Genomic DNA, 27,760 nt, shown 5'->3' on the forward strand with positions numbered 1-27,760 from the left:
TTTACAGGGAAAATGTTGAACTCATTTAATGAATACGAATCATTCTTTGTTAAAAAGTAATTCATAAAAACAAATAACACGGTACCACTGCCTTTTGGCATCTCTTGTCAGAGTTCAAGTCCAGAAATGTTTTATTAAGTGTAAGAAAAAAGAATTCATCTAATTGTACATTATGACATATTGTTTCACACAGCTACATAAATTTGCCAGCTTGCAATGAACAGAGCACTGTACTGCTGCACTACTGGAAATGTGGAAATGTGTCTAAACCAATTGAGAACCTACTTGGTGGAAAGGCATCACCGTCACGTTCTTTCTTCCCCTGTGCCTTCTGCTGCAGTGTCAGACAGGGTGCTATGTATTGTGTCTTGACAACAACAAAGGCCTGCAATTCACATTTCCTAGATGCTTCTACCAAAGACCATGCTTTACACATTGAGTTAGACAGCTTTCTCTTCTCTTTCAACTTTATTCCATGTCACTTACAAATCTGCTGCTGAACATGAAGCAAAAATTCATAGTAAGAGAATGCGGCTTCTGTCTGGTCTTCAATCAAATGTTGAAAAAATTCTGTTTTGGCAGGACTATCATCTCTGAAAAAAGAAAAAAGGGCATTTAACTAAAAAATAGCAAGAATTATTATACTACATGAAGAAAGTACTAATATAAAAGGACTCTAGGAAAATGGAACAAGATTGTTAATCAAGTAACAATATTTTACCACCAGAATACATTTTGATAAAATTATTTAAAGCTTGCTTTGAAAACAAGCACTTTTCAGATTGTACAAGCAAACACAGTTTCTTAACAAAACTGCAGAAGTACTTACTTTACCACATGAAGAATCGGGCTTAATGGTCTGCTGTCTCTAAGCCAAGTTATAAAGGATCGAGTTCTTTCTGATGAAAGTGTATCTAGTTCTGGAAGATGTGTCTGGTAAAAAGAAATGTAATAAGAAAATTATTTTTCTTAAAGGCTTTAGCAATATTAGAAATCAATTATGATTTCTACTATGAATGACCATGTCCTAGCACTTTATATTTCCCAACCCCAACAGCAGCAATCAACTAATAAATTGGTGCAAATTAGTTATATTTTCTGGATAAAACAATATAAAATAAACACAATGTCTAATACGTCACAGATTTTGTGTCATTATGTTTCTTTCAAAGAAAATAATTAATAATGTTATTGTTGTTACTGTTCAAGTGCCCTCGAGTGGGTTCCGACTCATAGCGACTCTCTATAGGGTTTTTTGGTTTTTGTTTTTAAAAAATGTTTTATTGTGAATTACGTGATAGTTTAACATGGGAGAACATTAGTTTTACATTCATCCTATCGTAAATCCTTTTATTGCCATGGTTACAATCCCCTCCATGCATCATCAACCAACCAAAGGGTATACACTACAAGCTTGCCCCCCAGTCGTCAGTACACAGCCCCTCTCCCTTTCTGTGTCTAAAGTCCCCAACTGCTCCATCTCTCCACATCATCGTCTCTGCCTCCATCTCAGGCATCACTGCTTCTCTGGGTAGGGTCCCGCTCTCTGCTCTTCTCCCTTCATGGTCCCAGGGACCTCTGCTCCTAGACTGAAAAGTTCATCACTCCCCTCCTTGCTACAATCTGTATAGGGTTTTCAAAGAGTGGCTAGCTGTAGTTAGCAGTCCAGTGCTTATCTTACAGCACCATTCAAAAACAATTTCATGTTTCCTTTAGTTTTAAAAGTTTAATAGGAATTTAAAAGTCCAATTGGGATGTGTAAACATTTTCTCAAACCACTTGAGAATTTTCTCACATTTAATTCTAAACTGGTCTCAGTTACTACCTCTGTAGAAAATTTAAACCTGATCTTTTAATGGTGACAGTTGGAAAAATTTGACTGAACTTATATCCCAGGTCTTCAAAATCAGTGTCATTGTCAATACAATTCTTTTTTAACACTAGCACAGTGTACAGACTACAAGATATATCCTTTCATGGCTAAATATGTGAGTGAGTTCTAACTGACAGTGATCCTGAATAGGGTTTCCAAGGAGCAGCAGGTAGGACTGAACTGCTGTCCTTGGGGTTGTTGTTGTTGGTAAGTGCTGTCAAATCGGTTCCTACCCATAGTGATTGTGTATAGGGTTTCCAAGGAGTGACTGGTGAGTCTGAACCGCTGACTCTGCAGTTCAAACCGACTCAGCAGTCCAATGCATTAACCCACAGTGTCACACCAGGACTCCTTGTGGTTAGCAGTATGGTATTTATTTATTTAATAAATAAACTAAAAGTTCTTTAAAGCATCTATACAATGAGGTATTATTCAATGACAAAGAGAAATAAATGTATGTATGCTATAACATCGGTGAATCTTAAAAACATTATACTGAATGAAATAAGTGAGAAACACAAAGGGATAAATACTGTCTGATCCCATTTATATGAAATATCTAGAAGAGACAACTAGTTGATTAGAGATTACCAGGACCTGGGAGGAAAGGGGAATGGGGCATTATTGCTTAAGAGGTACTGTTTCTGTTTGTTAGTGTTGCTAAGTGTCACTGAGGAGTTTCTGACTCACAGTGACTATGTAGGGTTTCTAAGGCATGGCCAGCCTTGCAGTTCAAACTCACCTTCCAGTCTAGCGCTTATTCTGTTTAGGGTGATGAAAAACCTTTGAGGTGGATAGTGGTAGTTTGCACAGCATGGTAAACGTAAATAATGTCACTGAATTATGTACTTAAAATGTACAGATAAATCTTTCAAGATTATCCCTTTGGGATCCCCAAAACTGTCACTATAATCTTCTGAGCTGACTTCTCTGCCTTAAATTTAAGTGTCAGCAGCCATACAGTACATATTTAGTATTAAATGTAAAAAACATTAGAAACAGAAAAATACCTAAGCAACCATTTAATGACGTGACTTGTCTTAAATCACATACAGATTTAATGGCAAAAGTAAACTAGAGGCCATGTCTCTGGACTTCCAGTCTGACATTCTTTTTATTACATTAAACTATTTTACTTCAGGCTGAAATTAATCCTCTATGTCCATGTAAGGCCATAACTTCCTTCTAATTCTCTAACAGAAGACAAACATCCCTACTTTTTAAGAAAGGTTTATCAAAAGAATGTATCTGGCATATTTTCCAACAGCACCCCACTGGGATGGAGAGGGTGGGACTGGAGAAGATGGGAAAAACATTGAGTTCAAAAGAAACTTGTTTGTTTTTAAAGTGGTATTGAAATGCTTATGAGGCATAAAGCTTCATTTGGTTACCCTCTACTGACTAATGAGTGAAGTTCAACTCTGTAATAACTAATATAAGTGAACAACGTTCCTAATTCTAAGTGAATAGAATAGTATTTCAAAATAGCTATCCCAGTAGTTATATGTGATAATGACAATTAAAGCAAAAATACAAGAACTAGGAAAAGTGGTTGTGGAATTTTGGTTTACTCAGTCACTCAATAATCTCAGGGAAATTACTAGTGTCATTAACACAATACACACTGACTGTGGACATTCAGCAGGTATTAAAATTAGACACATCTACATTCTGTCTCATTTTGCAATACCCAAAGACTCCTAATAAAAAACACTTTATTCCCCCCACCACCCCCTCCTCCTCCCCACCCCCAAAAGAAAACAGGATGAGGACTGAATGGCAAATTCATGGAGGGAAAATACAGTAGTGGCTGTATGAAATAATATTCAACCTCACTCATAATTAAGGAAAACAAAAGTATAAAGATAGTCTTATAAAGGCCTAAAAGTCTATTCTTTTCACTAAAACAACAACTTTTTTGTTCTTTTCAAAGTCAATTTAGCAATAAATATCTAAAGCACATAGTGGTGTGGTTATTTGGCCCTGTATAGGGGTTCTGAGGCTGCAAATATTTACAGGAGCAGAAAGTAAGTATCATCTTTCTCCTGAAGAGCAACTGGTGGATTTGAACTCCTGACCTTGCCATTAGCAGATCAGCTAGTACTACTATGCTACCAGGGCTCCTCTAAGCATATGGTAGTGATTGTGTGCCGTGGAGTCGGTTCCAACTCATAGCAACCCTGTGTAAAGTTTTCATGGCTATAAACCTTTATAAGAGTAGGATTCAGCTTTCTCCCATGAGGACAGAGTGAGGTGCTGGTAAATTCAAGCTGATGATCTAGCCAACTTGTAATCCACTGAGTTACCACGGATATTTTCAAGCATGTGTCACTGTTGTTAGGTACCACAGAGTCAGTACTGACTCACAGTGACTCTGCACAACAGAATGCAACACTGCCTGGTCCTGGGCCAACCTTACAATCACTACTTTGCTTGAGCCCACTGCTACTGTCACTAGCCAAACCATCCTGTTGGGGTCTTCCTCTTTTTCACTGACCATCCACTTTACCAAGCATGATGTATTTCTCTAGGGACTGGTCCATCCTGATATGGTAGAAGTATGAGAGATGAAGTCTAGCCATCCTGGCTTCTAAGAAGCACTCTGGCTATACGTCTTCCAATACAGATTTGTTTGTTCTTTTGGCAGTCTATGGTACTCGCAAATATTCTCTTCCAACACCATAACTCAAATGCATCAATTCTTCTACAGTCTTCCTTATTCACTAACCAACTTTTGCATGCATATGAGATTGTTGAATATACCATGTCTTGGGTCAGGTGCACCTTAGTCTTCAAACTGACATCTTTGCTTTAAAGAGGTCTTGTGCAGATTTGCCTAATGCACTATGTGGTTTGATTTCTTGACTGCTGCTTCCATGAATGCTGATGCAGGTCTTTGACAACTTCAATATTTTCTCCATTTATCTTAGTGCTATTTATTGGTCCAGTGGTGAGGATTTGTGTTTCTTTACATTGAAATGCATCCCAAACCAAAGGCTGTGATCTTTGGTCTTCATCAGCAAGTACTTTAAGACTTCTTTGCTTTCAGCAAGCAAGGTTGTATCATCTGCATATTGCAGATTGTTAAATAAGTCTTCCTTCAATCAGATGCCATGTTCTTCTTCATATAATCCAGTTTCTCAAATTACTTGCTCAGCCTGGTGTGGCGCTTGAGTCCTCACATGGCACTGTAGGGTAAGTACTGGACCATAAGGTCTGTTTTGAGTCGCAAGGTTGGCAGTTCAAACTCACCAACTGCTCCTCAGAAAACGCTTAACAGGGTTGTTATGAGTTGGAACTGACTCAATAGCACTTAGTAACAACAACAAATTAAGAATGGTGGAAGAATACAACCCTGGGGTACATAATTTTAAACCATTCAGAGTTCCCTTGTTTTGTTTGAATGACTGCCTTTTGGACTATGTACAGGTTCCTCATGAGCATAATTAAGTGTTCTGGAATACCTTCCTCCACAATGTTGTTAACACCTTATCATGATCCACAAAATCAAAAGCCTTTGGGTACTCAATAAAGCACAGGTAAATCTGGTAATGTCTGTTTTCAGCACAAATATGGATCTCTTCCAATCAGTTTGCCAAGTAGCTGCCTTCCAAATTTCTTGGAATAGATGAGTGAGCGCCTTCAGTGTCGTATCAGTTTGTTGAAAGATTTCAATTTGTATTCCATCAATTCCTGCAGCCTTGTTCTTTGCAAATGCCTTCAAGCACCTTGGACTTTTGCTCAGTATTATTGGCTCGTGGTCATATGCTACCTTGAGATGGTCTCTAAATTAAGGTGGGATATGTTCAACCAAGGTCATACTTTGGGTCTTGTGGACTTGGTTTTCATTTTCTTCAGCTTCAGCCTGAATTTGCATATGAGTAATTGATGTTCTGTTCCAGTCTGCCTCTGGCTTTGTTTTGGTTGATGATATGGAGCTTTTTTCACCATCTCTTTCTACAGATGTAGTCAATTTAATTTCTGTGTATTCCATCTGGTGAGCTACATGTGTATGGTTGCTACTATGTTGTTTAAAATAGGTATTTGCAATGAAGAAGTCATTGGTCTTGTGATAGAATCTAACTCATGTGGGTTAATGTGCTGGACTGCAACAACAGCTACAAAGTTCTGTCCCTGAAGTCCTAGTATGGTGTTGCAGGATAAACACTAGACCGCTAACTGTAAGGCTGGCTGTTCAAACCCAACAGCCACTCCTTGGAACCCCTACACAAGATTGCTATAAGTCAGAATTGACTCACTGGAACCTGAACAACAACAGTTAAGTCTCCATGTTATCTTCTAGGAAGTTTATAGTTTCAATGTTTAGGTTTTTGATTCATTTTTAAGTCCGTTTTATACACTGTCAAAGGCCTTTTTTGTCTTTTACCAGATGTAGTTAATTTGATTTCTGTGTATTTTGTCTGTGAGGTCCATGTGTACAGTCAAAATGTATGTGCAATGAACAAGTTATTGGTCTTGCAAAATTCTATCATGTGATCTCCAGTATCATTTCTATCACCGCGGCCATATTTTCCAACTACTGGTCCTTCTTCTTTGGTTCTCATCTTTGCATTCCAACCACCAGTAGTTATCAATGCATCTTGAATGTATGTTTGATCAATTTCTGACTGAAGTTAGTAGAATTCTTCAATTTCATCATCACTGGCTTTACTGGTTGGTGTATAAATTTAACTGGTCTTTCTTGCAGGCATATGGATATTATCTTATCACAGGCAGCGTTGTATTTCAAGATAGATCTTGAAATGTTCTTTCTGATGATGAATGTGATACCATTCCTCCTCAATTTAGCCATGTAACTGTCAGATTCAAAATGGCCAATACCAGTCCATTTCAGCTCACAAGTGCCTAGGATATTGATGTTTATGTATTCCATTTCATTTTTGACAATTTCCAATTTTCTTAGATTCAGACTTCATACATTCCATGTTCAGATTATTAATGGATGTTTACAGCTGTTTCTCTTCATTTCAAGTTGTGTCCTATCATCAAATGAAGGTCTCATGGGCTTTTCTCCATTTGTATCATCAAGATCAATTCTACTTTGAGGAGACAGCTCTTTCTCCATAGTATTTTGAGTTCCTTCCAACCTGAGGGGCTCATCTTCTGGCACCATACCTGACAACATTCTGGTGTAGAGATGCAGCAATTCTACTCCTAGGCATATACCCAAGTGAGGTGAAAATAAATATTTACACAAAAACTTGCAACCAAAGTTAATAGCAATATTATTCACAATGGCCAAAAGGTAGAAATAACCCAAATGTTCATCAATATTTGATGAATGGATAAAAACTTGTGGTATATCCAGAGAATGATTAACATACCTGGCCACAAAAAGGGAAGGGAAGTATAAATACATGCTATCATGGATGCACATTGACATCATTATGCTAAGTGAAAGATGGCAGACACTAAAAGCCACATATTGTGTGATTCAATATATAAGCAATGTCAAGAATAGGCAAATCCCCAAACAGAAAGCAGATTAGCAGTTAAGGATTTCTTTTGGGGGATAATTTAAATGTTCTGAAATTAGATAATGATGCTTGTTATCCAGCACAGTGAATATACTAAAAACCATTGACTTTCATACTTTTAAATGGTGAATTTTATGTTATTCAAATTTTATCTCAATTAACAATAACAAATAAAAAGTTGAAGTTGAATAAAATCCACTAACCATTTTCTGTGGTATTGATGCAAAATCAGGGCATCCAAGCACATCCTCTATGAAGTTATTGTTACAGCCTTTTCCAATCCAAATGTAAAAAGTCTAAAAGCAAAAAGCAACAAAATATCAACACTCCCTAATCAGTCAAGAAAATGCATTCTAGCTGTCAAGTCGATTCTGATTAATAGGAACTCACAGTTCCCATAGAATGGATCTGCCCTATAGGGTTTCTTAGGCTACAATTCTTTATAGAAGCATATTGGTGGTGGTGGTTATATGCCGTGGAGTCGGTCCTGACTCACAGCGACCCTGTACAGGATTTCTGAGGCTGTAAATCTTTACGGGAGCAGAAAACCTCATCTTTCTCCTGTGGAACAGCTGGTAGTTTCTAACTGCTGACCTTGCGGTTGGCAGCCCGATTTGTAACCACTACACTACTAGAGCTCCTTAGGGAAGCAAATTGCCAGGTCTTTTTTCCCATGGAGCCACTAGGGGGCTCAAGTCATCAATTGTTCAGTTGGCAACTGTGCATTTAACTAGGGCTTTCTAGAAACTGTCATGTGTAAAAGAGGTAAACTCTATAATTTCTAATGAAGTAAGAACATAAAACAACAAGGGAAACCTTTAATTAGTGCATGGTCAATCTAAATCCAGGAATCAAGAGTGACTAATACCTTCTTCACTGAAATTCCAAAGTTTCTGATAAAAGTTTTAAAATTTTCTTCCTCACTTTTTTTCAATAGGAATGAAGTGCTTTGATGTGGATAACTGATTCACTCTGTAGCCCATACATATTTCAATGACTGTATCTAATTCATGGATTTCTTTCTCTTCTTTGTCTATTAAATCCTTTTCCTGTTTATAATGGTCTCACTTATGAAGCTATCCTAAAATTGTGACACTCTTCACCACCACCCTGCCAAGTGACTTCTCCTGCATGCCTAATAATGGGATTTCTCACAATGGATGCTTACTTCAACTAGATAAACTCTGTGATCACTTTGAATTTTATAGTTCTAAATTACCAGTCCTTGAACACAGGACCTTTATTTCTCTTTATGATAATAAAATTAATGTATGAAAACAAAATTATATCCAACTATGAAAGTCTAAAATAAATTGACCTTTTATGCCAGTTACTAATATACTCCCTTCTCTAAACCACACCTTTCACTGCCTGCTCTCTGATAATACAGCTGGACCCTATAAGTGACAGTATTAGACTTTGTCAAAAGAGAGTGCTTACAGAGCCACAGTCCATAAGGAAAGCACCTTCTCTGGTCAGCTTCTCTGCAGACAATTTTTGAAGAGGTGGCTGAGGTACGACCCTGTCATTAACATGTATTGCACCCTGTAAAGAAAAAGAACAGGAATGAGCTAATTTCATTGTCACCACAGTTTACAAGCTTGTAGTCACTGGATCTCTATGAAATCTAACATTTGAGAACGTTGCAGGATGCAAATAATTACTGATAATATATTCCCATCATGGCCATACAATAAAGACAGTCAAATATATTCAAATTATAAAGGTAAAAACAGAAATATGTAAAACCATCTGTCACATGTGGTTACCACTATCAACTGCTCTGAAAGGGATTACATTAGAAGGTACTGGATAGAGTGGGAGAAAACACGGAACTCATGGCACAACTTTGGCCAAGCTATAGGCATATAAGGGGGACAATAATACTAGTGAAGCACACACACTGTAAAGAGGTCAACCATTCAAGATCAGAAGGGCAGCATTTACCCAAAGACAAAGTTCAGAAGGGGTGAGAAAGAACAAAGAATGAAAACAAGAAACAAGGAAGAAGTGGGATAAATGATGTTACAATGAGGGGATTGCACTCACTGAGATGAAATGAAACACGTGACTTGGTGACTGTAAAACTGATGATCTACTCTGCAAGCCTTCACTCAATTCACAATGCAGAGTTAAAATCAAAACAAAACAATCGGTCACATTGACCTTTTAGGGCCAGGATATAATAAAAGATGGTTGAATCTACTACATAGCAAGTTAAGTTTTTATACTTTTCTAGTAAGGTAATACAGAAAAGATTTGAAAGAACATAGTTTTAATGCAAAGATCAAATAAACAAAAAAAGACACTACATATTTGTATACTAGAACTACAGATGGAAACCAAATTTGGTTTGCAGTTCGATCAAAATTTCAATCTGATTGTATCAGAAAGACTCAATATTTATAAAATACATCTGGAAATGTTAACTGTACATAACTTAATTTTATAACAAATATAAACAAACCTAGAAAGTGAATTACTTCTAGTATAAAACTAATTTTTTAAATTCTGTAGTCCCACTATCCAATCTGCGCTGGACTGCAAAGTCCATTTGAACTGCAAGGTTGGTAGTTCAAGCTCACCAGCTGCTCCTCAGAAACACTATATAGGGTCTCTATGGGTTGGAACCAGCTCAACAGCGCTTAATGACAACAACCACCATCCAATCAGATCATAGCTCCCAAACACTGCTGTCAAACTGATTCTGACTCATAGCGATCCTATAGGACACAGGAGGACTGCTCCATAGGGTTTCTGAAGCTGTACATCTTTACAGGAGTACATGGTTTCATCTTTCACCTCTGGAATGGCTGGTAGATTTGAACTACCAACCTTTTGATTAGGAGCCCAATGCTTAGCCTGCTGTGTCACTCAGGCTCCCTGACACATAGCTACTGTCCTTGTTTAATGTGTTATTACCATAAAGGAGAAAACTATTGACAATACTTTATCACCTTAGGTCTGGAATCAAGACACTTAAGTGCATTCAAAATTTACAATTTCAACTCTGGAAAAGAAGTCATACCTCATCTGTCAATCTGTCTATCCTGTATAAGTTGGGATGAATCATTTTCATTAGATGAACAAGTGGCTGTGACTTTATCTGGCACATGGCATACACACGATCATCCAGGCGTGTGCTTGTACCAGTTCTAAATGCTTTCTATAAGGAAAAATATAAAGCTTTTCAAGTAAAATGTAAGTACAATGGACAGACATTAAAACAAATATTTATCATCAGTTGTGGAAAGAGCATGGCCTTCAAAGTCAGGCAGAACAAAACTCAGTGCTAAGCTCTGACATTTAAAAAGTAGATACGTGGCATTGATCAAGTTAAATAGCTTCTCTGAGCTATACTATCATCAGAAGACAAAAAGGGAAAAGAATCACTCTAGGTTATCGTAAAGATTTATAAGATGATATTATCTATAAAATATTTATAAAGCATGAGGTCTAACAAATGGAAAGATGTTTGTACACAGGAGATCTTTTCTTTGCAGTCTCTTTCAAGAAGCACATATTAGGAGCATACTATGATCACATTAACAGTCAAATTGCTCACACATATTATTAAAGCAAACATTTGGTTTCTTAAGAGTCAACATGTATTTGTACATTTTTACTTTCCACTGATGTTTTCCTCAAAACTAAACAGCATAAACCTCTAGTTAACTACTTAAAAAAATAAATAAATAAAAATCTGTACTTCATTTCTTCACCTATATATGACAAAAACTCTAACCCAACTAACTGCCATCAAGCTAATTTCCATTCACAGCGACCCAGCATTGAGTTTCCAAGACTATAAATACTTATGAGAGCAGACAGCTTTATCCCTCTTCTGAGGAATGGATGGTGGGTTTGAACCGCTGACTTTTCGCTTACACAGTCCAATGCTTAACCTAAAGTGCCAACAGGGCTCGTACATATGAGGGGGGTTTCAATAAAGTTTGTGTAAAAATGGAATGAAAAGATATGAAAAGTTTCCACGAACTTTTTGAAGCCTTCTTGCACGTGAGAATTACAAGAAAAGTTTTATTACATATAACTGTATAGAGAGAATGGGAGTCCTGGTAGTGTAATGGGTTATACATTGGGCTAACTGCAAGGTCAGCAGTACGAATCCATCAGCTGCTCCACAGAAGAAAGATTTATAGCCTTGGAAACCCCATACAGGGTCACTCTGGGTCAGAAGCAAGTTGATGGCACACAGCAGCAACACAGTAAGCAGCAGTATAGAGAGAACTACCTGTTTGAGAAGGGCCAAAACATAGAGAGGAAACAACTTCAGGGAGCTGGGCACTATCAATGCAGAATGCTGTAAATTTGAGACAGTAGAGCCGTATGCAGATAATGAATCCACCACAGCATTCACTAAAGCATCTCTTGCATCAGAAAGACTTGACGAAATTGATCGATCCACAGCTATAACCAAACAAAATGACAAGAAATTTAGCCATTTAGAGTCCAATGAATGCTGTAAGAGGTACAATTTTCATGCCTTATTTCAAAAAGCCAAAGTTCAGTTTGTTGGTTAGAAATGTAACATCTCACTTGTTCCCTCATTTTACAAATACCTGTTGATTATACAATATTTCTTTACTAAACTTGATTGGACAAATTGAACAAGAACAAGTACATATTCTTTTAGACTTTTTAAAAATAATCTCTGGTCTAAAACACTGAGCCCCTATGAGCACTGGAGAATACTAATTATCCATCTACTTCTGAAAAGCCCTGGGGTTTGCCTCCATTACTCAAATGCAAGTCACAAGTATAAACTACTATTTGTTTCTGTACAACCAATGTAAATTCTTCAAACTGAGATATCCCTTGTCATTCTATAAAACCTTCTTTGCAAAGTGTTCCCAGGAAAACAAATGAAAATCAGAGCAAACTGAACATAAGCTTTCTCAGACATTGGAGAGCCAGATAACTGAGTAAAACTTATTTCATTCCAAGTACATATTTTACTAAAACATAGAGATGACCAGTACATATGCATATGTACTGTATTAAAAATAAAATTACACTGAAAAACAATCACTTGTGGTATAGGTTAATTTGAAATCTAAATGTAAAATGATTCTTAAAATTGGTAGACGTTATTTAATTCTCCCTGAAACGAGTGGCACTGACTGTGGGTTAATGCATTGGACTGCAAGGTCACTTTGAACTGCAAGGTCGGCAGTTCAAGCTCACTAGCTGCTCCTTGGAAATCCTCTACAGTGTTGCTATGAGTCGGTACACACTTGGCAGCACTTAACAACAACAATAACAACATGGGAAATAGCAAAGCTCATTTATGTCGATATTCATGTTAAAGGCAAATTCGCTAAAAGAAAAGAAAACAAATCTCAATGATATACAAATTCTCCAAAGGAATCCCCCTCCTCCTCCCCTCATTTGGATAAAATAAAACTCACTTTTGTGGTGTTTGGCTTCTATGATTGTTATTTGTGAAATCTAGACATGTAATCACTACCACAAGACATGAAACAATTACATCACCCACTAAAAAACCTTTCTGTGCTGCCCCTTTGTGGCAACCATTCCCCTACCAAGTTCTTGCAATCATTTAACTGCTCTTCATCCCTACAATTTCTCTTTTCTAGAACACAGTCTTGTAGCTCTCTAGCTTTGTTCATTCAATGCAATGCTTAATATGTCAACCATGTTTGTTCATGTATTAACAGTTCTTTCTTTCTCACTGCCCAGTTGCATTCCATTGTATGGATGCACTTTAGTTTGTTCATACATTCATCAGTTGAAGGACATATGATTTTGTTACTAGTATTTAGTAATTATGTTGTTCTTGTTATTGAGCAGTGGAATCGGTTCAAACTCACAGTAACCCTGTATAGTGTTTCCAAGTCTGTAAATCTTTGCAGGAGCAGAAAGTCTCATCTTTCTCCTGTGGAGAGGCTGGTGGGCTCAAACCACTGACATTGTGGTTTGCATTCCAGTGCTTATTCCTCTAGAGCTAATGTACCCCTTTTATATTATAAATCTCCCAAAAAATTTTAAACTAAAGAATGAGTAAGAAATAGAAGAATAGACTAATTTAGACAGGTATGGTGCTGTGGGTTAATGAGCTGGACTGCAAGGTCAGTCTGAATTGCAAGGCTGGCGGTTCAAGCTCACCAGCTGCTTTTTGGAAATCCTACGCATATGTAGAGGGTCACTATAAGCTGGAACCAACTTGACAGCACTTAACAACAACAAGAACAACATGTAAAACAAACACTTTTAAATTTAGATTTCTAGGGCTTAGAAAAAAATCCGTTTTTAAGACAGAAACCCACATTTAATCTGTTCCCTCACTGTTTTACTCACCCATATTTGCTAGCAGGCAGATGGCAGCTTGTACATCCACTCCAGCATATACATCTGCTAGTGAACTTACTACCGGTAAACAAAGTGTATGGACTCGAATCCTCCGCTCACCTAAACAAAATGATGAATACATGTCATTGCAAAAGAATTAGACCAAGAAAGAGATAACGTGAAAGTTCAAAATTTTATACAAATTATTGTTTTGACAATAATCAGAAGTTTGAAATACAAAAAACAAAGCTTTACAATAAATAGTTTTTAAAGAAAATAAAGCACTCTCTTTAGTTTTGGGTGGTGCAAACTGCTAATGTGTTTGGTAATCGAAAAGCCCACCTGCAGTCACTTTGGAATAATGGTCTGGAGGCCAACTTCCAAAATATCAGTGACTAAAATCCTTTTACTCTGACACACATGGAGTCACCATGAGTCATGAGTCAGGAAAGAGTCCACAACAACTGGTACATAGTCTAAAGTTTGAAGACAAACTAAGAATATACAACATATATTACATATATTTTATATCTGAACTCTGGTGTGGTGCTATACGATCAGCGTGGGACTGTGAACCACAAGGTCTACAGTTCAAACCTACCTGCTGCTCCTCGGAAACCCTATACAAAGTTGCTATGAGTCAGAATTAACTCAACAGCACTTAACAACATATTTTACAGCTAACTGGATATTGCGTTCTAGCTTTTATTTTAAATGCTACCCATTGTAAGTTACATACAATAGCTAAATAGGGCAAAAAAGGAGGCCTGGTGTCATAACGTATTACATATTAGGCAACTCACTACAAGGCTGTAACCCACCTGTCATTCTGTGGAAGAAAGATGAGGCTATCTGCTCCATAGTCTCGGAAACCCTAAGGAGCAATTCTACTCTGTCCTATAGGGTCACTATGAGCCAAAATCGACTTGATGGCTGTGGGTTTTCAGTGGGTTTGAGATAAGAAATAATGCTAAGAATGGCACAGCTGGATTCTGCATGAGATTTTTTATCAGAAATATATCCTCCTGGGAACACAAACCCTGCATAAGTCTAAAGATATGTTATTTAAGATTCAAAAATAAGAATTTAAAAAGCCGCACAAATATATATATTTGAGAAACTAATAGAAACTCTATTAATTCTCACTGCATGATCATCCTTTCTATCAATCAACTAAGGAGCATGTGAAAGGTGGGGTGAATTACTGTTGTAGACTGTATTTAATTTCCATAAAAATTACCTTTGCTTGATGTGTACAACAGGGCTGTCTGAAAGCACACTAAAGACGTATCTGTCAAATTTTCTTCAATAGACAGCTGCACTGCAAATCCAGCATCAGGATTTATGTTGGCCAGGGATAACAAATCAGTGGAACGAACAAAAAAGTTTCCATGAAAAGTGTGCATTGAAAGACCTAAGAAAACAGAACATTAGATATAAAAGATGAAATAACACTACTAAGGTTACTTTTTAAAGTTAAAGATACCTCTGAATTCGAATCAAAAGGATAACTGAATACTGGTATGGCATTGTTAGATAAACACTGGACCACAAGGTCGGTTTGAAACATATGGTCAGTGGTTCAAACTCACCAGCCGTTCCTCTGAAGCCCTACACAAAGTCGCTATGAGTCGAAACCGACTTGACAGCACTTCACAACAACAACAATCTTAATATTTTTTTCAGGCACAATTTGAAGGTAGACAACTAACAAACAGAAAAATAAACAAATGAGGGTTAGTGTATAACTAACCCTTACAATAAGGGATCAGAATCCCTCAAGCAAAAATTCACAAAAACCACGGAAAAGTAAGTTGAGGACTATTTAAATGATTATTCAAGCAAGGATTCTTCATTTGACAATTTTCTTTAAATATCTTTCTATTTCCTAAATGCTCCCAACTCTAATACGGGCTTTTTTTTTTTTTTTTCAGATTTCTCCTGAATAAAGCAAATAATTATTTTTGACCATTTCTTTAAGTTACATGAAATCATTAAGTACAGGGAGGTTTTATAAGTTCAGGAAAAAATTCCATTAACATTTAATTTCACTTTTCCATGAACTTTTTGAAGCCTTCTTATATATACTTAAAATAGTAGAAGACTACCTGGGTCAAACAGTATATCCTGTAAGATAAGAAGCCATCATCATAAGAGGTAATTTAAAAATAGATACGAAGCATAAAGCATAATTCTTACAATTTCATACCTTTAGTACATCTTATTCTCATAACAGCTTCAAATCCAATTTTTCTTGTGAGATAACGTTTTAGGTCTTTTTGTAACTTCTCTGCTTGTGAAGGATTGTGAGTATAGTGGAAAGATGGATAATAATAGATGCCCCCTGCAGAATACTTGGACATACAAGCTTGAGAGAGAAATGGGAACAAAAGCATAATTAGTACAGAAACAGTATCATACTTGTCCATATATTAGTTCAGATGCTATATTTTGAAGAAATATACATCATAATGAAAAAACCTAAATTGCCCAATTTATACAATCAAGTTTATTGTTGAGCAGTGTTGTAAGGGAATAGTATTATATGTGGTCTCAAATGCTAATCTAGAGAGAACAAACAGGATAGCAGATCGGGTGGAAGTGCAGTGAGGAGCTCCGTCAGCAACAACACAGAATACGCGACCAAGCAGGGTCAGGGGATGGTGCCAGGACTCTGAACTACATATAAAGGAATATTTAGAAGATTGGAAGGCTTACAGCTAGGGGAATTTGCAGCAGATGCAAGAAATCAAGTGTTTTCTAATTCAAGATGCTCAGCTGCTCCCGGAGCCACCACCTTGGGGGAGACCAAGCAGGGGAAGGATCAGAACAGCCACGGACACCTGACAGAACCATGGAGACAAAGGTGTGGACATCTTTTTTTTTTTTTTTTTTAATCTGTTCATTGTTCTCTCACTGCGCACTTCCATACAGGTGACTAGAGGGGGTGGCTGAGTGAGTGGACACCCCACCCTCACCCCTGGAGGGTTTTACTATGCATGTGCCCAGATCTCCTCGAAATTTAAAGTGAGAGTTTCCACTTAAAACCAAAAGGCAGTGCAAAACGGCCACAGCCGGCCATGAACTGTTTATCATTAGGAAAAAGGCCTGCATTGGGATTGTGGAGCAGAACAGGCAGACTGAAAAGGAAATAGGCCGAAAATCAAATCCTGAGTTAGTCACAATGACTATCAGTGGCACGTTGAAATTTCTTAGGAAAAAGAGAGAAAAGGGAAGGCTATCTCCTGATCATTTCGACTTGGAGGCAATCAGAAAGCATAAAAAATACAAAAACACACACTCATCTAAGTATTAAGGCCACAGATAACTCCTGAATATGCCCCAAAACCAGAGACAGATGACCATATTAGCACAAGTTCAGAAACGAGATAAAGTGACTGAGGCAAAGGATTTGGAAGTAGACCTACACTCCATACTGTAAGATAGGCAGGCTTTGGAAATGCCTGAGAAGGAATTAAAAAAAATGATTATAAAATATATCTAAACACTATACAATGGAGTTGAGAAAAATAAGGAAGAAGTCAGGAAAGCGCTACAGGAACAATCAAATAAGATAGATAATTTGAAACAATTCAAAACCTACAGAAAGAGGTCCAAACGATTAATAATAGAATATCAGAAATGGACAATACACTGAAAGGGCAAAGGAGTAGAACTGAAGAGATAGAAGCCAGAACTAGTGAGCTAGAAGATAAATCTCTCAACACTAAGTTAGAAGTGCAAGCCAAAAAAAAAGATTTAAAAAATGTGAAGAAGGCCTAAGATTCATGTTGGACAACATGAAGAGGAATAACTTAAGAATTATCAGCATTCCGGAACAGGAAGAATCACACAAATCCACAGAGGAGATAGTTTAAGAGCTTCTGGAAGAAAATTTTCCTAACATCTTGAAAGGCGAAAAGATAAGCATTCAAGAAGCTCAATGAACCCCAGGAAGGACAGACATTAAAAAACAATCACCAAGACATATCATAATCAAGCTCTCAAAATCAAAGCTAAGGACAGAATGCTGAAAGCAGCCAGGAAAAAGAGAAGTGTAACATACAAAGGCAAGCAAATCAGATTAAGCTCTGATCTCTCAACAGAAACAATGCAGGCATGAAGGCAATGAAGAGACACATATAAACCCCTGAAAGAAAAAACTTCCAACCAAGACTTCTCTACCCAGCAAAGCTGTCAATCAAATACGAAGGCATAATCAAAACATTCCAGGATAAGCAGAAGCTAAGAGATTTTGCCAAAGCCAACCCTGCTATGAAAAACATCCTTAAGGAAGTTCTGTGGACTGAGAACCAACAAGAATGGACAACAAGCAGAGAATGATGTATGTGGCAGCATCACCCTGAACTCAATCGACAAATGGAAGAGTCAAGAACAGAATAACATTATAAGAACAGAGAATCTGGGAGGACAGTCTATGATCAAAACAATTACAATGTGAAAGAAGGTCAACACAGAGGAACAGAGATCCACGGTCGGTAGAAAGGTCAGGTAGATTACAGGATAAAATAGACTCTTAAATGGAGGGAAGAGTTAATGGAATATAAGGTAACCCCAACACTGGGGTTGAGGTGGGGGGTTTAGTTTGGGTGTTGGGGAGGGCAATACAAGAAGGGGGAGGAAGTAGAAGAACAAGATAGAAAGGGGAACACTGAGACAGGTTTGCATGTCTTAAGTGGGACAGAGGTAAATAGTGATGCATCTCGACCCTGGAAAAATAGGGCTCTGTGATACAGGGAACTAGGCATAGTTTGAAGGGGGGAAATAATACTAAAATGGTTGACTGTCTTATGAATATTGGTTTCCCTTGCATACTCTTGTAAAATAGGCACTTGAGTGGGATAGAAGGGAATGTTGGGAAACATGATAACAGAAAACGTAGAAGCCCGTCTTCAGCCTATAACTGATTGGAATACCTAAAAGGGGTTCTACAACTTGCCCAGTGGAATAGGCCTCTTCAAAGCCTTTGCAGAGTATCGGACCTTAGGTGGAATCCTGAGTTCTATCCAAAACCTTATGAGGTGGGACATTCCCACTAGCAAGGAAAAGCAGACCAGCCTAGAACAGCTAGAGCAACAGAAGACACATCTTCAAAGAAAGATCATCAGGAAAAACACCAACAAAAATGTCAGCATGACTGCCTACTACAAGAATAAGCAAGCTGTTTGCTAGGAAGCCATCAAGGCAAGGAATCAAGTTCCTTTAGGACAAACTCCCCTCTAACATGAAACTCAAAGGAAACACACGAACAGGCAGCAATAAAGAAAGAGCTGAGTTCAACCACAGTTCACTGACCCCCATTGACCTGGAGATGAGAGAGGGAGGAAGAGTAAGGGCTGGTTGGTTCAAAGACTGGTGAGACCTGGGGACACTTGAGCCCATGGACAAGGACATAGCCACAGAGGGCTAGAGCTGAGAGTGAAGCATCCAGCTGATATGAAGTGAGGGAAGATGCACAAGAACACCCAAACCTGCAGACAGTACCCATTTGACCCAGCCTTGATGCCTTGATAATCAGAACTCAACTAGAGGAAGATTACAAATAAAAACAACAACAAATTTTTTTAATAAAGTAAACAAGGGTAAATTGCTACAATTTGATGAACCTGACCTATACTCAAGGAGGTAGTAACTCAAAATACCAACAGAGAGGGGAAAGAGTCTTCACATCAAGTATCAATGCTATCCCCTCTGTACACAGGGTAGATAGGGATGGGCAACTTAGACATTGGCTACCTAAAATGAGGGGGCGATAAAGGCATGAAGTGACTGGCTAACAAGGTTTCAAGAAGGATTTAATTTTAAAAGTGTGGAGGGAAACAAAGAGTCCCCACTGAATAATTTTCATTTTGTCTAGATGGGTCTGGTGAAAAGAGATGGGGATAAGTTAAGATTCATACGATTCAATAGCGAATAACTGTTATTATGACTAATTGCGTCTGTCACAACTGTAAAGGTAGAAGTTTTCTAACAAAAACGGAGTGGTTAATCTTACAGTCCAAAAACAGAGGACCCTCGGACCATCAAGGGAGAAGATCACAATCAGAATGCGGACCTTATCCAGAGATGCAGTGATGCCTGAGACAGAGGCAGAGATGGGGACATGGAGAGGGGAAGCAGTTGAGGGCTCTAAATGTATGGGAAAAGAGGAACTAAGAGCTGGTGCCCAGGAGGCAGACTTGCACAATGCGTCCTTTGGAGGTGTAAATTATTATATATGCCTGAGTAGTTTTTATGGTTTTAAAAAAAACCCAAGTTAAGTGAATAAATAGTGAGAAACACTGTTAACTGATGGTACAAGGAGGTGATTATAATCAATGTAATGAAACTAGGCACATGATTTGTTAAATGTAAAACTGATGATCTGCCCTTTAAACTTTCAATCAACCCACAATAGAAACCTTAAAAAAATAAAAATGCTAACCTAAAGTTTGAACCCACCCAGTGGTACCACTGAAGAAAAGGCCTGGAAATCGCCTTCCATTAAGATTATAGCCAAGAGAGTAGTAGAGCACTCTACTCTGTAATACACTAGGTCCCGGTGAATCAGAACTGACTTAGTGGCAAGATAACAACACAGTGCTTTACAGTTTACTAAACCTCACAGATATTATGTTTATAATTCAAATGCCAGGTTATCCAAAACTTTTAAGAACTGGAGAGTTTAGATTTAATCAAGAGTTAAAAATGTTTATGTAGACACATAAAAAACAATCATATCGCCTTACCTAGAGAAGCCAGATCAGAATATTGTGAACTTAAAAGGAAAAGATCCACCGCAGTCTGTTGCCCTGAGCAATCTAAAGCGAGTTTCTTATAAAAATCAGTTGCAGGGCCAAGGTGTTGTATAACCTATCAACAGATCACAAAATAAGAGCTAGAAACCTTGAATTATGCATATATTTCTATGTTTCTTTCATAATAAGGAAAAAATAACCTCTACTGCTTAGTAAACTAAGGAGGAGTGTTTTCAATGTCTAGGAAGCTAGCAGAAATTTCCAATAATACTAATAACTAGCATGATGCTACAGGATAAGCATTGGACTGAAGGCTGGTTTGGACCACAAGGTAGAGGGTTCAAACGTATCAGCCGCTTCTCAGAAACCCTACACAGGTTAACTATGAGTTGGAACTGACTTGGTGGAATTTAACAACATTTATAAAACATTTGCTGTATACCAGAACTGTTTGAGAAGTTTTATACAAATTAACTATTTTATCCTTACAATGGCATCTATCTCCAAATGTTTATTATCTACATTTTGCAGATAAAGAAACATACACAATTAAGTAACTTGACTAAGATTACACAGCTACTGTGTGGTAGACCTTCGAATATAAACCCAAGAAATTACATAGTATTACATAACATGAGTGAGTAACAAAAGAAAAATATTTCAATTAGGAGGAAGAAACTTGAGCCAAAGCAGCAACACTAGAGACCAAAAGAGTTAAAAATACAAGATAGGTTACAAGTTCTTAAATTTTGTTGTTGTTGTCAGGTGCCATCGAGTTGGAACCAACTCATAGCAACCCCATGCACAGCAGAACGAAACAATGTCCAATCCTGGACCAACCTCACTACCGCTGCCACACTTGAGTCCATCAATGCTGCCCCTGGCCAATCCATCTTGATTGGGGATTTCATCTTTTTCTCCAACCCTCCATCTTACCAAGCATGATATCCTTCTCCAGTGACTGTTCCCTCCTGACAATATGTCCAAAGTATAAGAGACGAAGTTTAGCCATCTTGGCCTCCAAGGAGTACTATGGCTGTACTTCTTCCAAATGGATCTATTGGTTCTTTTGGCAGCCCATGGCACTTTTAGTATTCTCCTCCAACACCACAATTCAAAGGCATCAATTCTTGTACGATCTTCCTTATTCACTCACTGTCCAGCTTTTGCATCCATATGAGGTTATTGAAAATACCATGGCTTGGGTCAGGCGTATCTTAGTCCTCAAGATGACATCTTTGCTCTTCAACACTTTAAATTAAGTTCCTGTGCAGCAGATTTGCCTAATGCAATATGTCATTTGATCTCTTGACTGCTGCTTCCGTGAGTGTTGATAGTTAATCCAAGAAGAATGAAGTCCTTGACAACTTCAATCTTTTCTCTGTTGATAAGATTGTTGTTTATTGGTCCAGTGGTGAGGATTTTTGTTTTCTTTACATTGAGATGTAATCCATACGGAAGGCTGTGCTCTTTGATCTTCATCAGTAAATGTTTTAAGTTCTCTTCACTTTCAGCAAGCAAGGTTGTATCATCTGCATATCACAGGCTGTTAATGAGTCTTCCTCCAATCCTGATGCCACGTTTTTCTTCATAGAACCCAGCTTCTTGTATTATTTGCTCGGCTTACAGGCTGAATAAGTATGGTGAAAGAACACAACCTTGTCGCACACCTTTCCCAATTTTAAAACATTCAGTGTTCCCACGCTCTGTTCGAACAACTGCTTCTTGGTCCAGGTAAAGATTCCTCAGAATTACAATTAAGTGTTCTGAATACTCATACTTCGCAATGTTGTCCATAGCTTGTCATGATCCACACAATTGAAAGCCTTTGCGTAGTCAATAAAGCATAGGTAAACATCTTTTTGATATTCTCTGCTTTCAGCCAAGATCCATCGGACATCAGCAATGATATCTCTCATTCCACGGCCTCTTCTGAATCCAGCTTGAACCTCTGGAAGTTCTCTGTCAATGTATGATTGTAGCCGTTTCTGTATTACCTTTAGCAAAACTTTACTCGCTTGAGATATCTTAATAACCAGGTTATAATGCATAGCAATGGAGTCCTGGTGTGGAGCTACAGGGAAATGGTTTGGACTGCAAGGTCAGTTTGAACCTCAGGGTTGGTGGTTCAAACTCACCAGTAGCTCCATGGAAACCTTATACAGGGTCGCTGTTTGAGTTGGAACCAACTCAACAGCACTTAATAACAACAGCAATGCATAACAAATTGTTTTCAATTCTTTTAATTATAATATTATCATTACATTAGAGTTTATTCAGATGATAAGAAATATTGAAATCTTAATAGATACTTAAGCTTCTGAGTCCCAAACAAGGGGATAATATTTTTGAAAGTCCACTGAAAAGAAAATCAAAACACCTAGTATTTTATAATATAGGAGAGTCCAGGTAGAGTAGTGGGTTACAAGGTCAGCAGTTTGAATCTAATAGCAGCTCTGTGGGAGGAAGATGAGCTTTTCTGCTTCTGTAAAGATTTGCATCTCCTTGGAAACCCTATACAGGGTCTCTTTGAGTCAGAACTGGCTCAATGGCACATAACCACCACCAGTATCCTATAATGGACTATCAGATCAATGAACTGAATGCTAACTATATTTGTTGATGAACTGCAAAAATATATTTGACCTAATTTATTTTGAAATTAAGTTTTTTTTCTCAAAAGGAATTTAAAAATTATAACTTCTACAAAAATTAAAATATGGTATCATTTATCTCTAGCACACTGGTGAAGAATAAAAATTCAACATTATTCAATGGTGGCTAGAGGATGAGAGTCCAGCAGTGCAAGCTGCTAAAACAAAACAAAGCAATTCAATAAGTAAAATACGGTAATAAAGAACAAAGTTTGTACTATTTGAAATAATAATTTCACCTTTAGGAATTTATCCTAAGGAAAAAATGAATAAGTGCCTAGAGTACTAGAGTACTTTCATACTTATTAAAAAATGTTATGTATCTAGGGAATTTTTAGTAGTGTCAGAAATGCCCACAATATACTTTGAATAAAAAACGTCAGTTAAAAAAATACAATACATAAGCTCAAACCTACAACTAAATCTTGAACATGAGACTGCTGAGCTACATTTTTCTTTACAGACAGTAATCTGTCTCACCTTTATTATTAAGTTTATTATAATTAACATTTAAAATCTATATAGTATAAACTCTTACAAAGTGTATACTGTAAAATAAAGTAGCCTCAGTTACAAAATCTGTAGATAAAAAATAAGTTATCCTGGATTGCTACTTAAAAGGGTATTATCTTAAGCATGCTAAATTCTATCATATCAGATTTTGGATAAGCACTGGACCACAAGATCTGTTTGAACTATAAGGTTAGCGGTTCAAATTTACCAACCACTCCTTGGTACCCCTATACAGGGTTGTTTTGAGTTGGAACTGACTCGATAGCACTTAACAACAACAATATCACAAGAGCACACTGAATTCAGATAATCAAGTCATATCTTTAAATATTTATGACTTGTAAACAAAGAAATAAAAAGAACACACTGCAATGCAAAAAAAGATAATCTGAATGCTTTTATTCTTAATGAAGTAAACAGTAGAATAATGAATAAGTAATTAATTGCAGAGTCAGAGGTAGAAAGAACTATCTTGAATATGACAGAGAAAATGAAATATAAAATACCTTTGTACTTGACCTCTGATTAGGGTCCTCTCTGGACTGCAGAAGTCCTGCACCCATGGAAGGTAACTGTGTCTGAAATACAGACACACGGCCACCTGTTGGAGACATTAATTTAAAGGCAGCCTGAAGCGCAGGACCAAGGGCACTGTGTGTTTCTCTTGTATTGGTGAACATGTTTGGTAATGCATTCAGTAAGTCTTTTATAAGCTGGGAAAACAAAGATTAGAAGCTCAATTACTGAAGAGGCAAGGCAATATTTTTGTTTAAAACATTCCACAGTGTAGTATGTGCCACTACAGGTCATTTTAGGTGACTGTAACTGAGGAGTCAATAGACATGCTTCTACTGTTATCAATATTAATTGCAATATTAATACGAAGTAAACAAATGTGAAAGATTTTAGTAGGCAGTTGAAATAAAAAGTATTTTGATATTATAAGAAAAAATCAATCTCACCTCTTTACTTTCATATAGGTTCACAAGCAAGCTATCTGGTGTAGGTAGGAAAATATCTATGAGGAAAATATATTTTTAAATCAATAAATCAAGTCAAAAGAATATAATCAACAAAAATATTAGTTTTTATCAGGTCACACATGTAAATGTATGCTGTAGAATTACTATATTAAATCTGCCATATGTGGTGCTATTGGAGCACTTGACTGCAAGGTTGGTTTGAATCGCAAGGCAGCGGTTCAAACTCACCAGCCACTCCTCAGAAACCCTATCTATGCAGGGTCGCTGTGAATCGGAACTGACTCAACGGCACTTAACAACAACGTTTAAATACATGTTGTTGATAGGTGCCGCTGAATGGTTCCAACTCATAGTAACCCAATGCATAATAGAATGAAACACTGCCCAGTCCTGTGCCATCCTCACAATTGTTACGTTTGAGCAACAATATTATATACATGAAGAGGCTTCCAAAAGTTTATGGAAAAATTCTTTTAATTCAATTTTTCCATGAACTCTTTGAAGGTCTCTTGTATATACTCTATGTTACAGAGAAATATGTATATGTGGTACATGTATGTGAAGATACACACAAAGATGTAAAATATTTAGAATACAATCTTTTACAAAAATGGAATTGTTTTTAAATACTAGAATGCACCAAATAATCCTTACAACGTATGACAAAGTATATTATAAGATAAGGTAGCCCCAACTTCACAATCAGTAGTTATGACTCATTTTGTTAATTTCTCACCATCTATATCAGATACAATCAACATCTGAGGCTGTGATAATCCTTCTTGTAAGTTGTAGAAATGAATAGTGCTATCAAAAGTCATGAATCCTATTCTTGTTCTTGAATCTCCAGGAAGCCTAAAGATAAAATAATAATTTTAAATTTCAGGCACTCAACAAGATACTTTATTATAAAAAAATAAAGACAAAGTTAATGAAGTTTGTTGTTATTACTGCTGTGTGCTGCCAAGTTGATTCTAAATCGGAATGACAATATATGGTAGAGTAGAATTGTCTCATAGTGTGTCCTAGTCTGTAACCTTTACAGGAGCAGACCATTGGGTATTTTCTCCCTCAAAGCTGCTGATAGCTTCAAACTGCTGACTTTTTGGTCAGCAACTAAATATTTACCTATTGTACCACCAGGGCTCCTTAAACTAAATTTAAGGATAATTAATAATATGTTGCTATTGTTTTTAGGTGCTACTGAGTCAGTGGCGCCTAACTCACATTGACCCTGTCCACAACAGAAGGAAACACTGCCCGGTCCTGAGCCATTCTCACAATTGTGATGTTTGAGGCCCATTGCTCCTGCCACTTGTTAAGCTATTTCATTGTGTGTGTATGTGGTCATCTTCCTCTTTCTTGTGGATCTTCTACTTTACCAAGCATGTCTTTCTCTAGGGTTTGGTACTTCTGGCCAGTGAGATGAAGTCAAGTCTTTCTACTTCCAAGGAGCAACCTGGCTCTACTACCTTCAAACATTAGTTCGTTCTCTGACAGTCCATGGTATATTCATTATTCTTTGTTAACACTATAGTTCAAATGCATAGAATCTTCTCCAGTCTGTCTTTTACACTGTGGAACTTTCACATGCATATGAAGTGATTAAAAATACCATGATTGGATCAGCTTCACCTTAGGCCTCAAAGTGATATATTTGCTCCTTGACACTTTTAAAGAGGTATTTTTCATCAGATACAACAAACGTAATACATCGTTTGATTTCTTGACTGCTGCTTCTATGATCACTGATAGTGAATTTAAGCAAAATGAAATCTTTGACAACTTCAAACTTTCCTCCACTTATAATGATGTTATTTATTGGTCCTGTTGTGAGCATTTTCGTTTTCTTTACATTGAGATGCAGTCCATACTGAAAGCTGTAGTCTTTGATAATTATCAGTAAGTATTTCAAGTCCTCTTTGATTTGAGCAAACAAGGTTATATCATCTGCATATTCAGGGTGTTAATGAGTCTTCCTCCAATACTGATGCCACGCTCTTCTTCATATAATCTATTTTCTTGGATTATCTGCTCAGTGTACAGACTGAATAAATATGGCACACATGTTTCCTGATTTTAACTCATTCAGTATCCCCCTGTTCTGTTCAAATTGCTTCCGCATGGTCTATGTACAGGTTCCTCATGAGCACAATCAAATGTTCTGGAATTCCTTGCAATGTTAGCCATAGTTTGTTACGATCCCCACAGTTGAATGCCTTTGCACAGTCAATAAAGCACAAATAAACATCTTTCAGGTATTATCTGCATTCAGCCAAGATCCACCTGATGTCAGAAATGATATTTCTAGTTCCACATCCACATCTTAATCCAGCTTGAATTTCTGGCAGTTCACTGTTGATATACTGCTGCAATCATTTTTTAATTCTCTTCAGCAAATTCTATTTGCAAGTGATATTAATGATATTGTTTGATGATGTCAGCATTTAGTCGGGTCAGCTTTCTTTGGGATGGGCAGTTGGCCACATTGCTGTCTTCCAAGTTTCTAGACATAGATGAATGAGTGCCACTCCAGCACTCAGTCAGTTTGTTGAAACACTTCAATTTGTATTCCAACAACTCTCGGAGTCTTGCTTTTCACCAATGCTGGTAGTGCATCTCGGACGTCTTCCTTCAGTACATAGGTTCTTAATCATATGCTACCTTTTAAAATGGTTGAACAGCTACTAAACTAATATGCTTTTTTATAGAGGGCAGAAAACTTTTCCCTGTAAACACTAGACTGCTAACTACAAGGTCAGCAGTTCAAACCTACCAGTGGCTCCTTGGAAACCCTATACAGGGTCACTAGGAGTTGGAAGTGACTCGATAGCACTTACCACAACCACCAACAAAACCAGTTTATAGGAGCCTGGTGGCATAGTGGTGAAGCACTCAACTGCTAACCAAAAGGTCAGCAGTTCAAACCTCCCAGCTGCTCTACAAAAGAAAGGTTTGGCAATCTTCTGTAAACACAATTTACAGACAAAGAAATCCTAATGAAGCAGTCTGACAGGATTGCTGTGGGTTGGAATTGACCTGGAGGCAGTGGGTTCAGTTTAAACCAGTGTATACCAAAGAAGATCAAATAAAAAACTCATTGCCATCGAGCCAATGCTAAACTGACTCGATTTGAAATCAAAGTGATCGC

At 37.3% G+C, this 27,760-nt stretch overlaps 1 protein-coding gene across 1 annotated transcript in view; it reads right to left on the minus strand.

The window, feature by feature from the left end:
- Positions 1-478: 478 nt before the first annotated feature.
- Positions 479-27,760, minus strand: part of SEC24B (SEC24 family member B) — a 112,290-nt gene continuing 85,008 nt past the window's right edge. The window contains exons 12-24 of the mRNA XM_006869343.1: positions 25,346-25,464; positions 24,589-24,644; positions 24,133-24,339; positions 20,451-20,574; positions 15,911-16,069; positions 14,942-15,115; positions 13,711-13,821; positions 11,624-11,799; positions 10,400-10,537; positions 8,812-8,916; positions 7,575-7,667; positions 830-933; positions 479-593 (exon numbers count right to left, since the gene is read on the minus strand). Of these exons, the coding sequence (XP_006869405.1) occupies positions 479-593; positions 830-933; positions 7,575-7,667; positions 8,812-8,916; positions 10,400-10,537; positions 11,624-11,799; positions 13,711-13,821; positions 14,942-15,115; positions 15,911-16,069; positions 20,451-20,574; positions 24,133-24,339; positions 24,589-24,644; positions 25,346-25,464 (1,681 nt within the window). The remainder of the gene's footprint in view (positions 594-829; positions 934-7,574; positions 7,668-8,811; positions 8,917-10,399; positions 10,538-11,623; positions 11,800-13,710; positions 13,822-14,941; positions 15,116-15,910; positions 16,070-20,450; positions 20,575-24,132; positions 24,340-24,588; positions 24,645-25,345; positions 25,465-27,760) is intronic.

This window comes from Chrysochloris asiatica, unplaced genomic scaffold (assembly GCF_000296735.1).
Source record: "Chrysochloris asiatica unplaced genomic scaffold, ChrAsi1.0 scaffold00129, whole genome shotgun sequence".
Classification (NCBI taxonomy): domain Eukaryota; kingdom Metazoa; phylum Chordata; class Mammalia; order Afrosoricida; family Chrysochloridae; genus Chrysochloris; species Chrysochloris asiatica.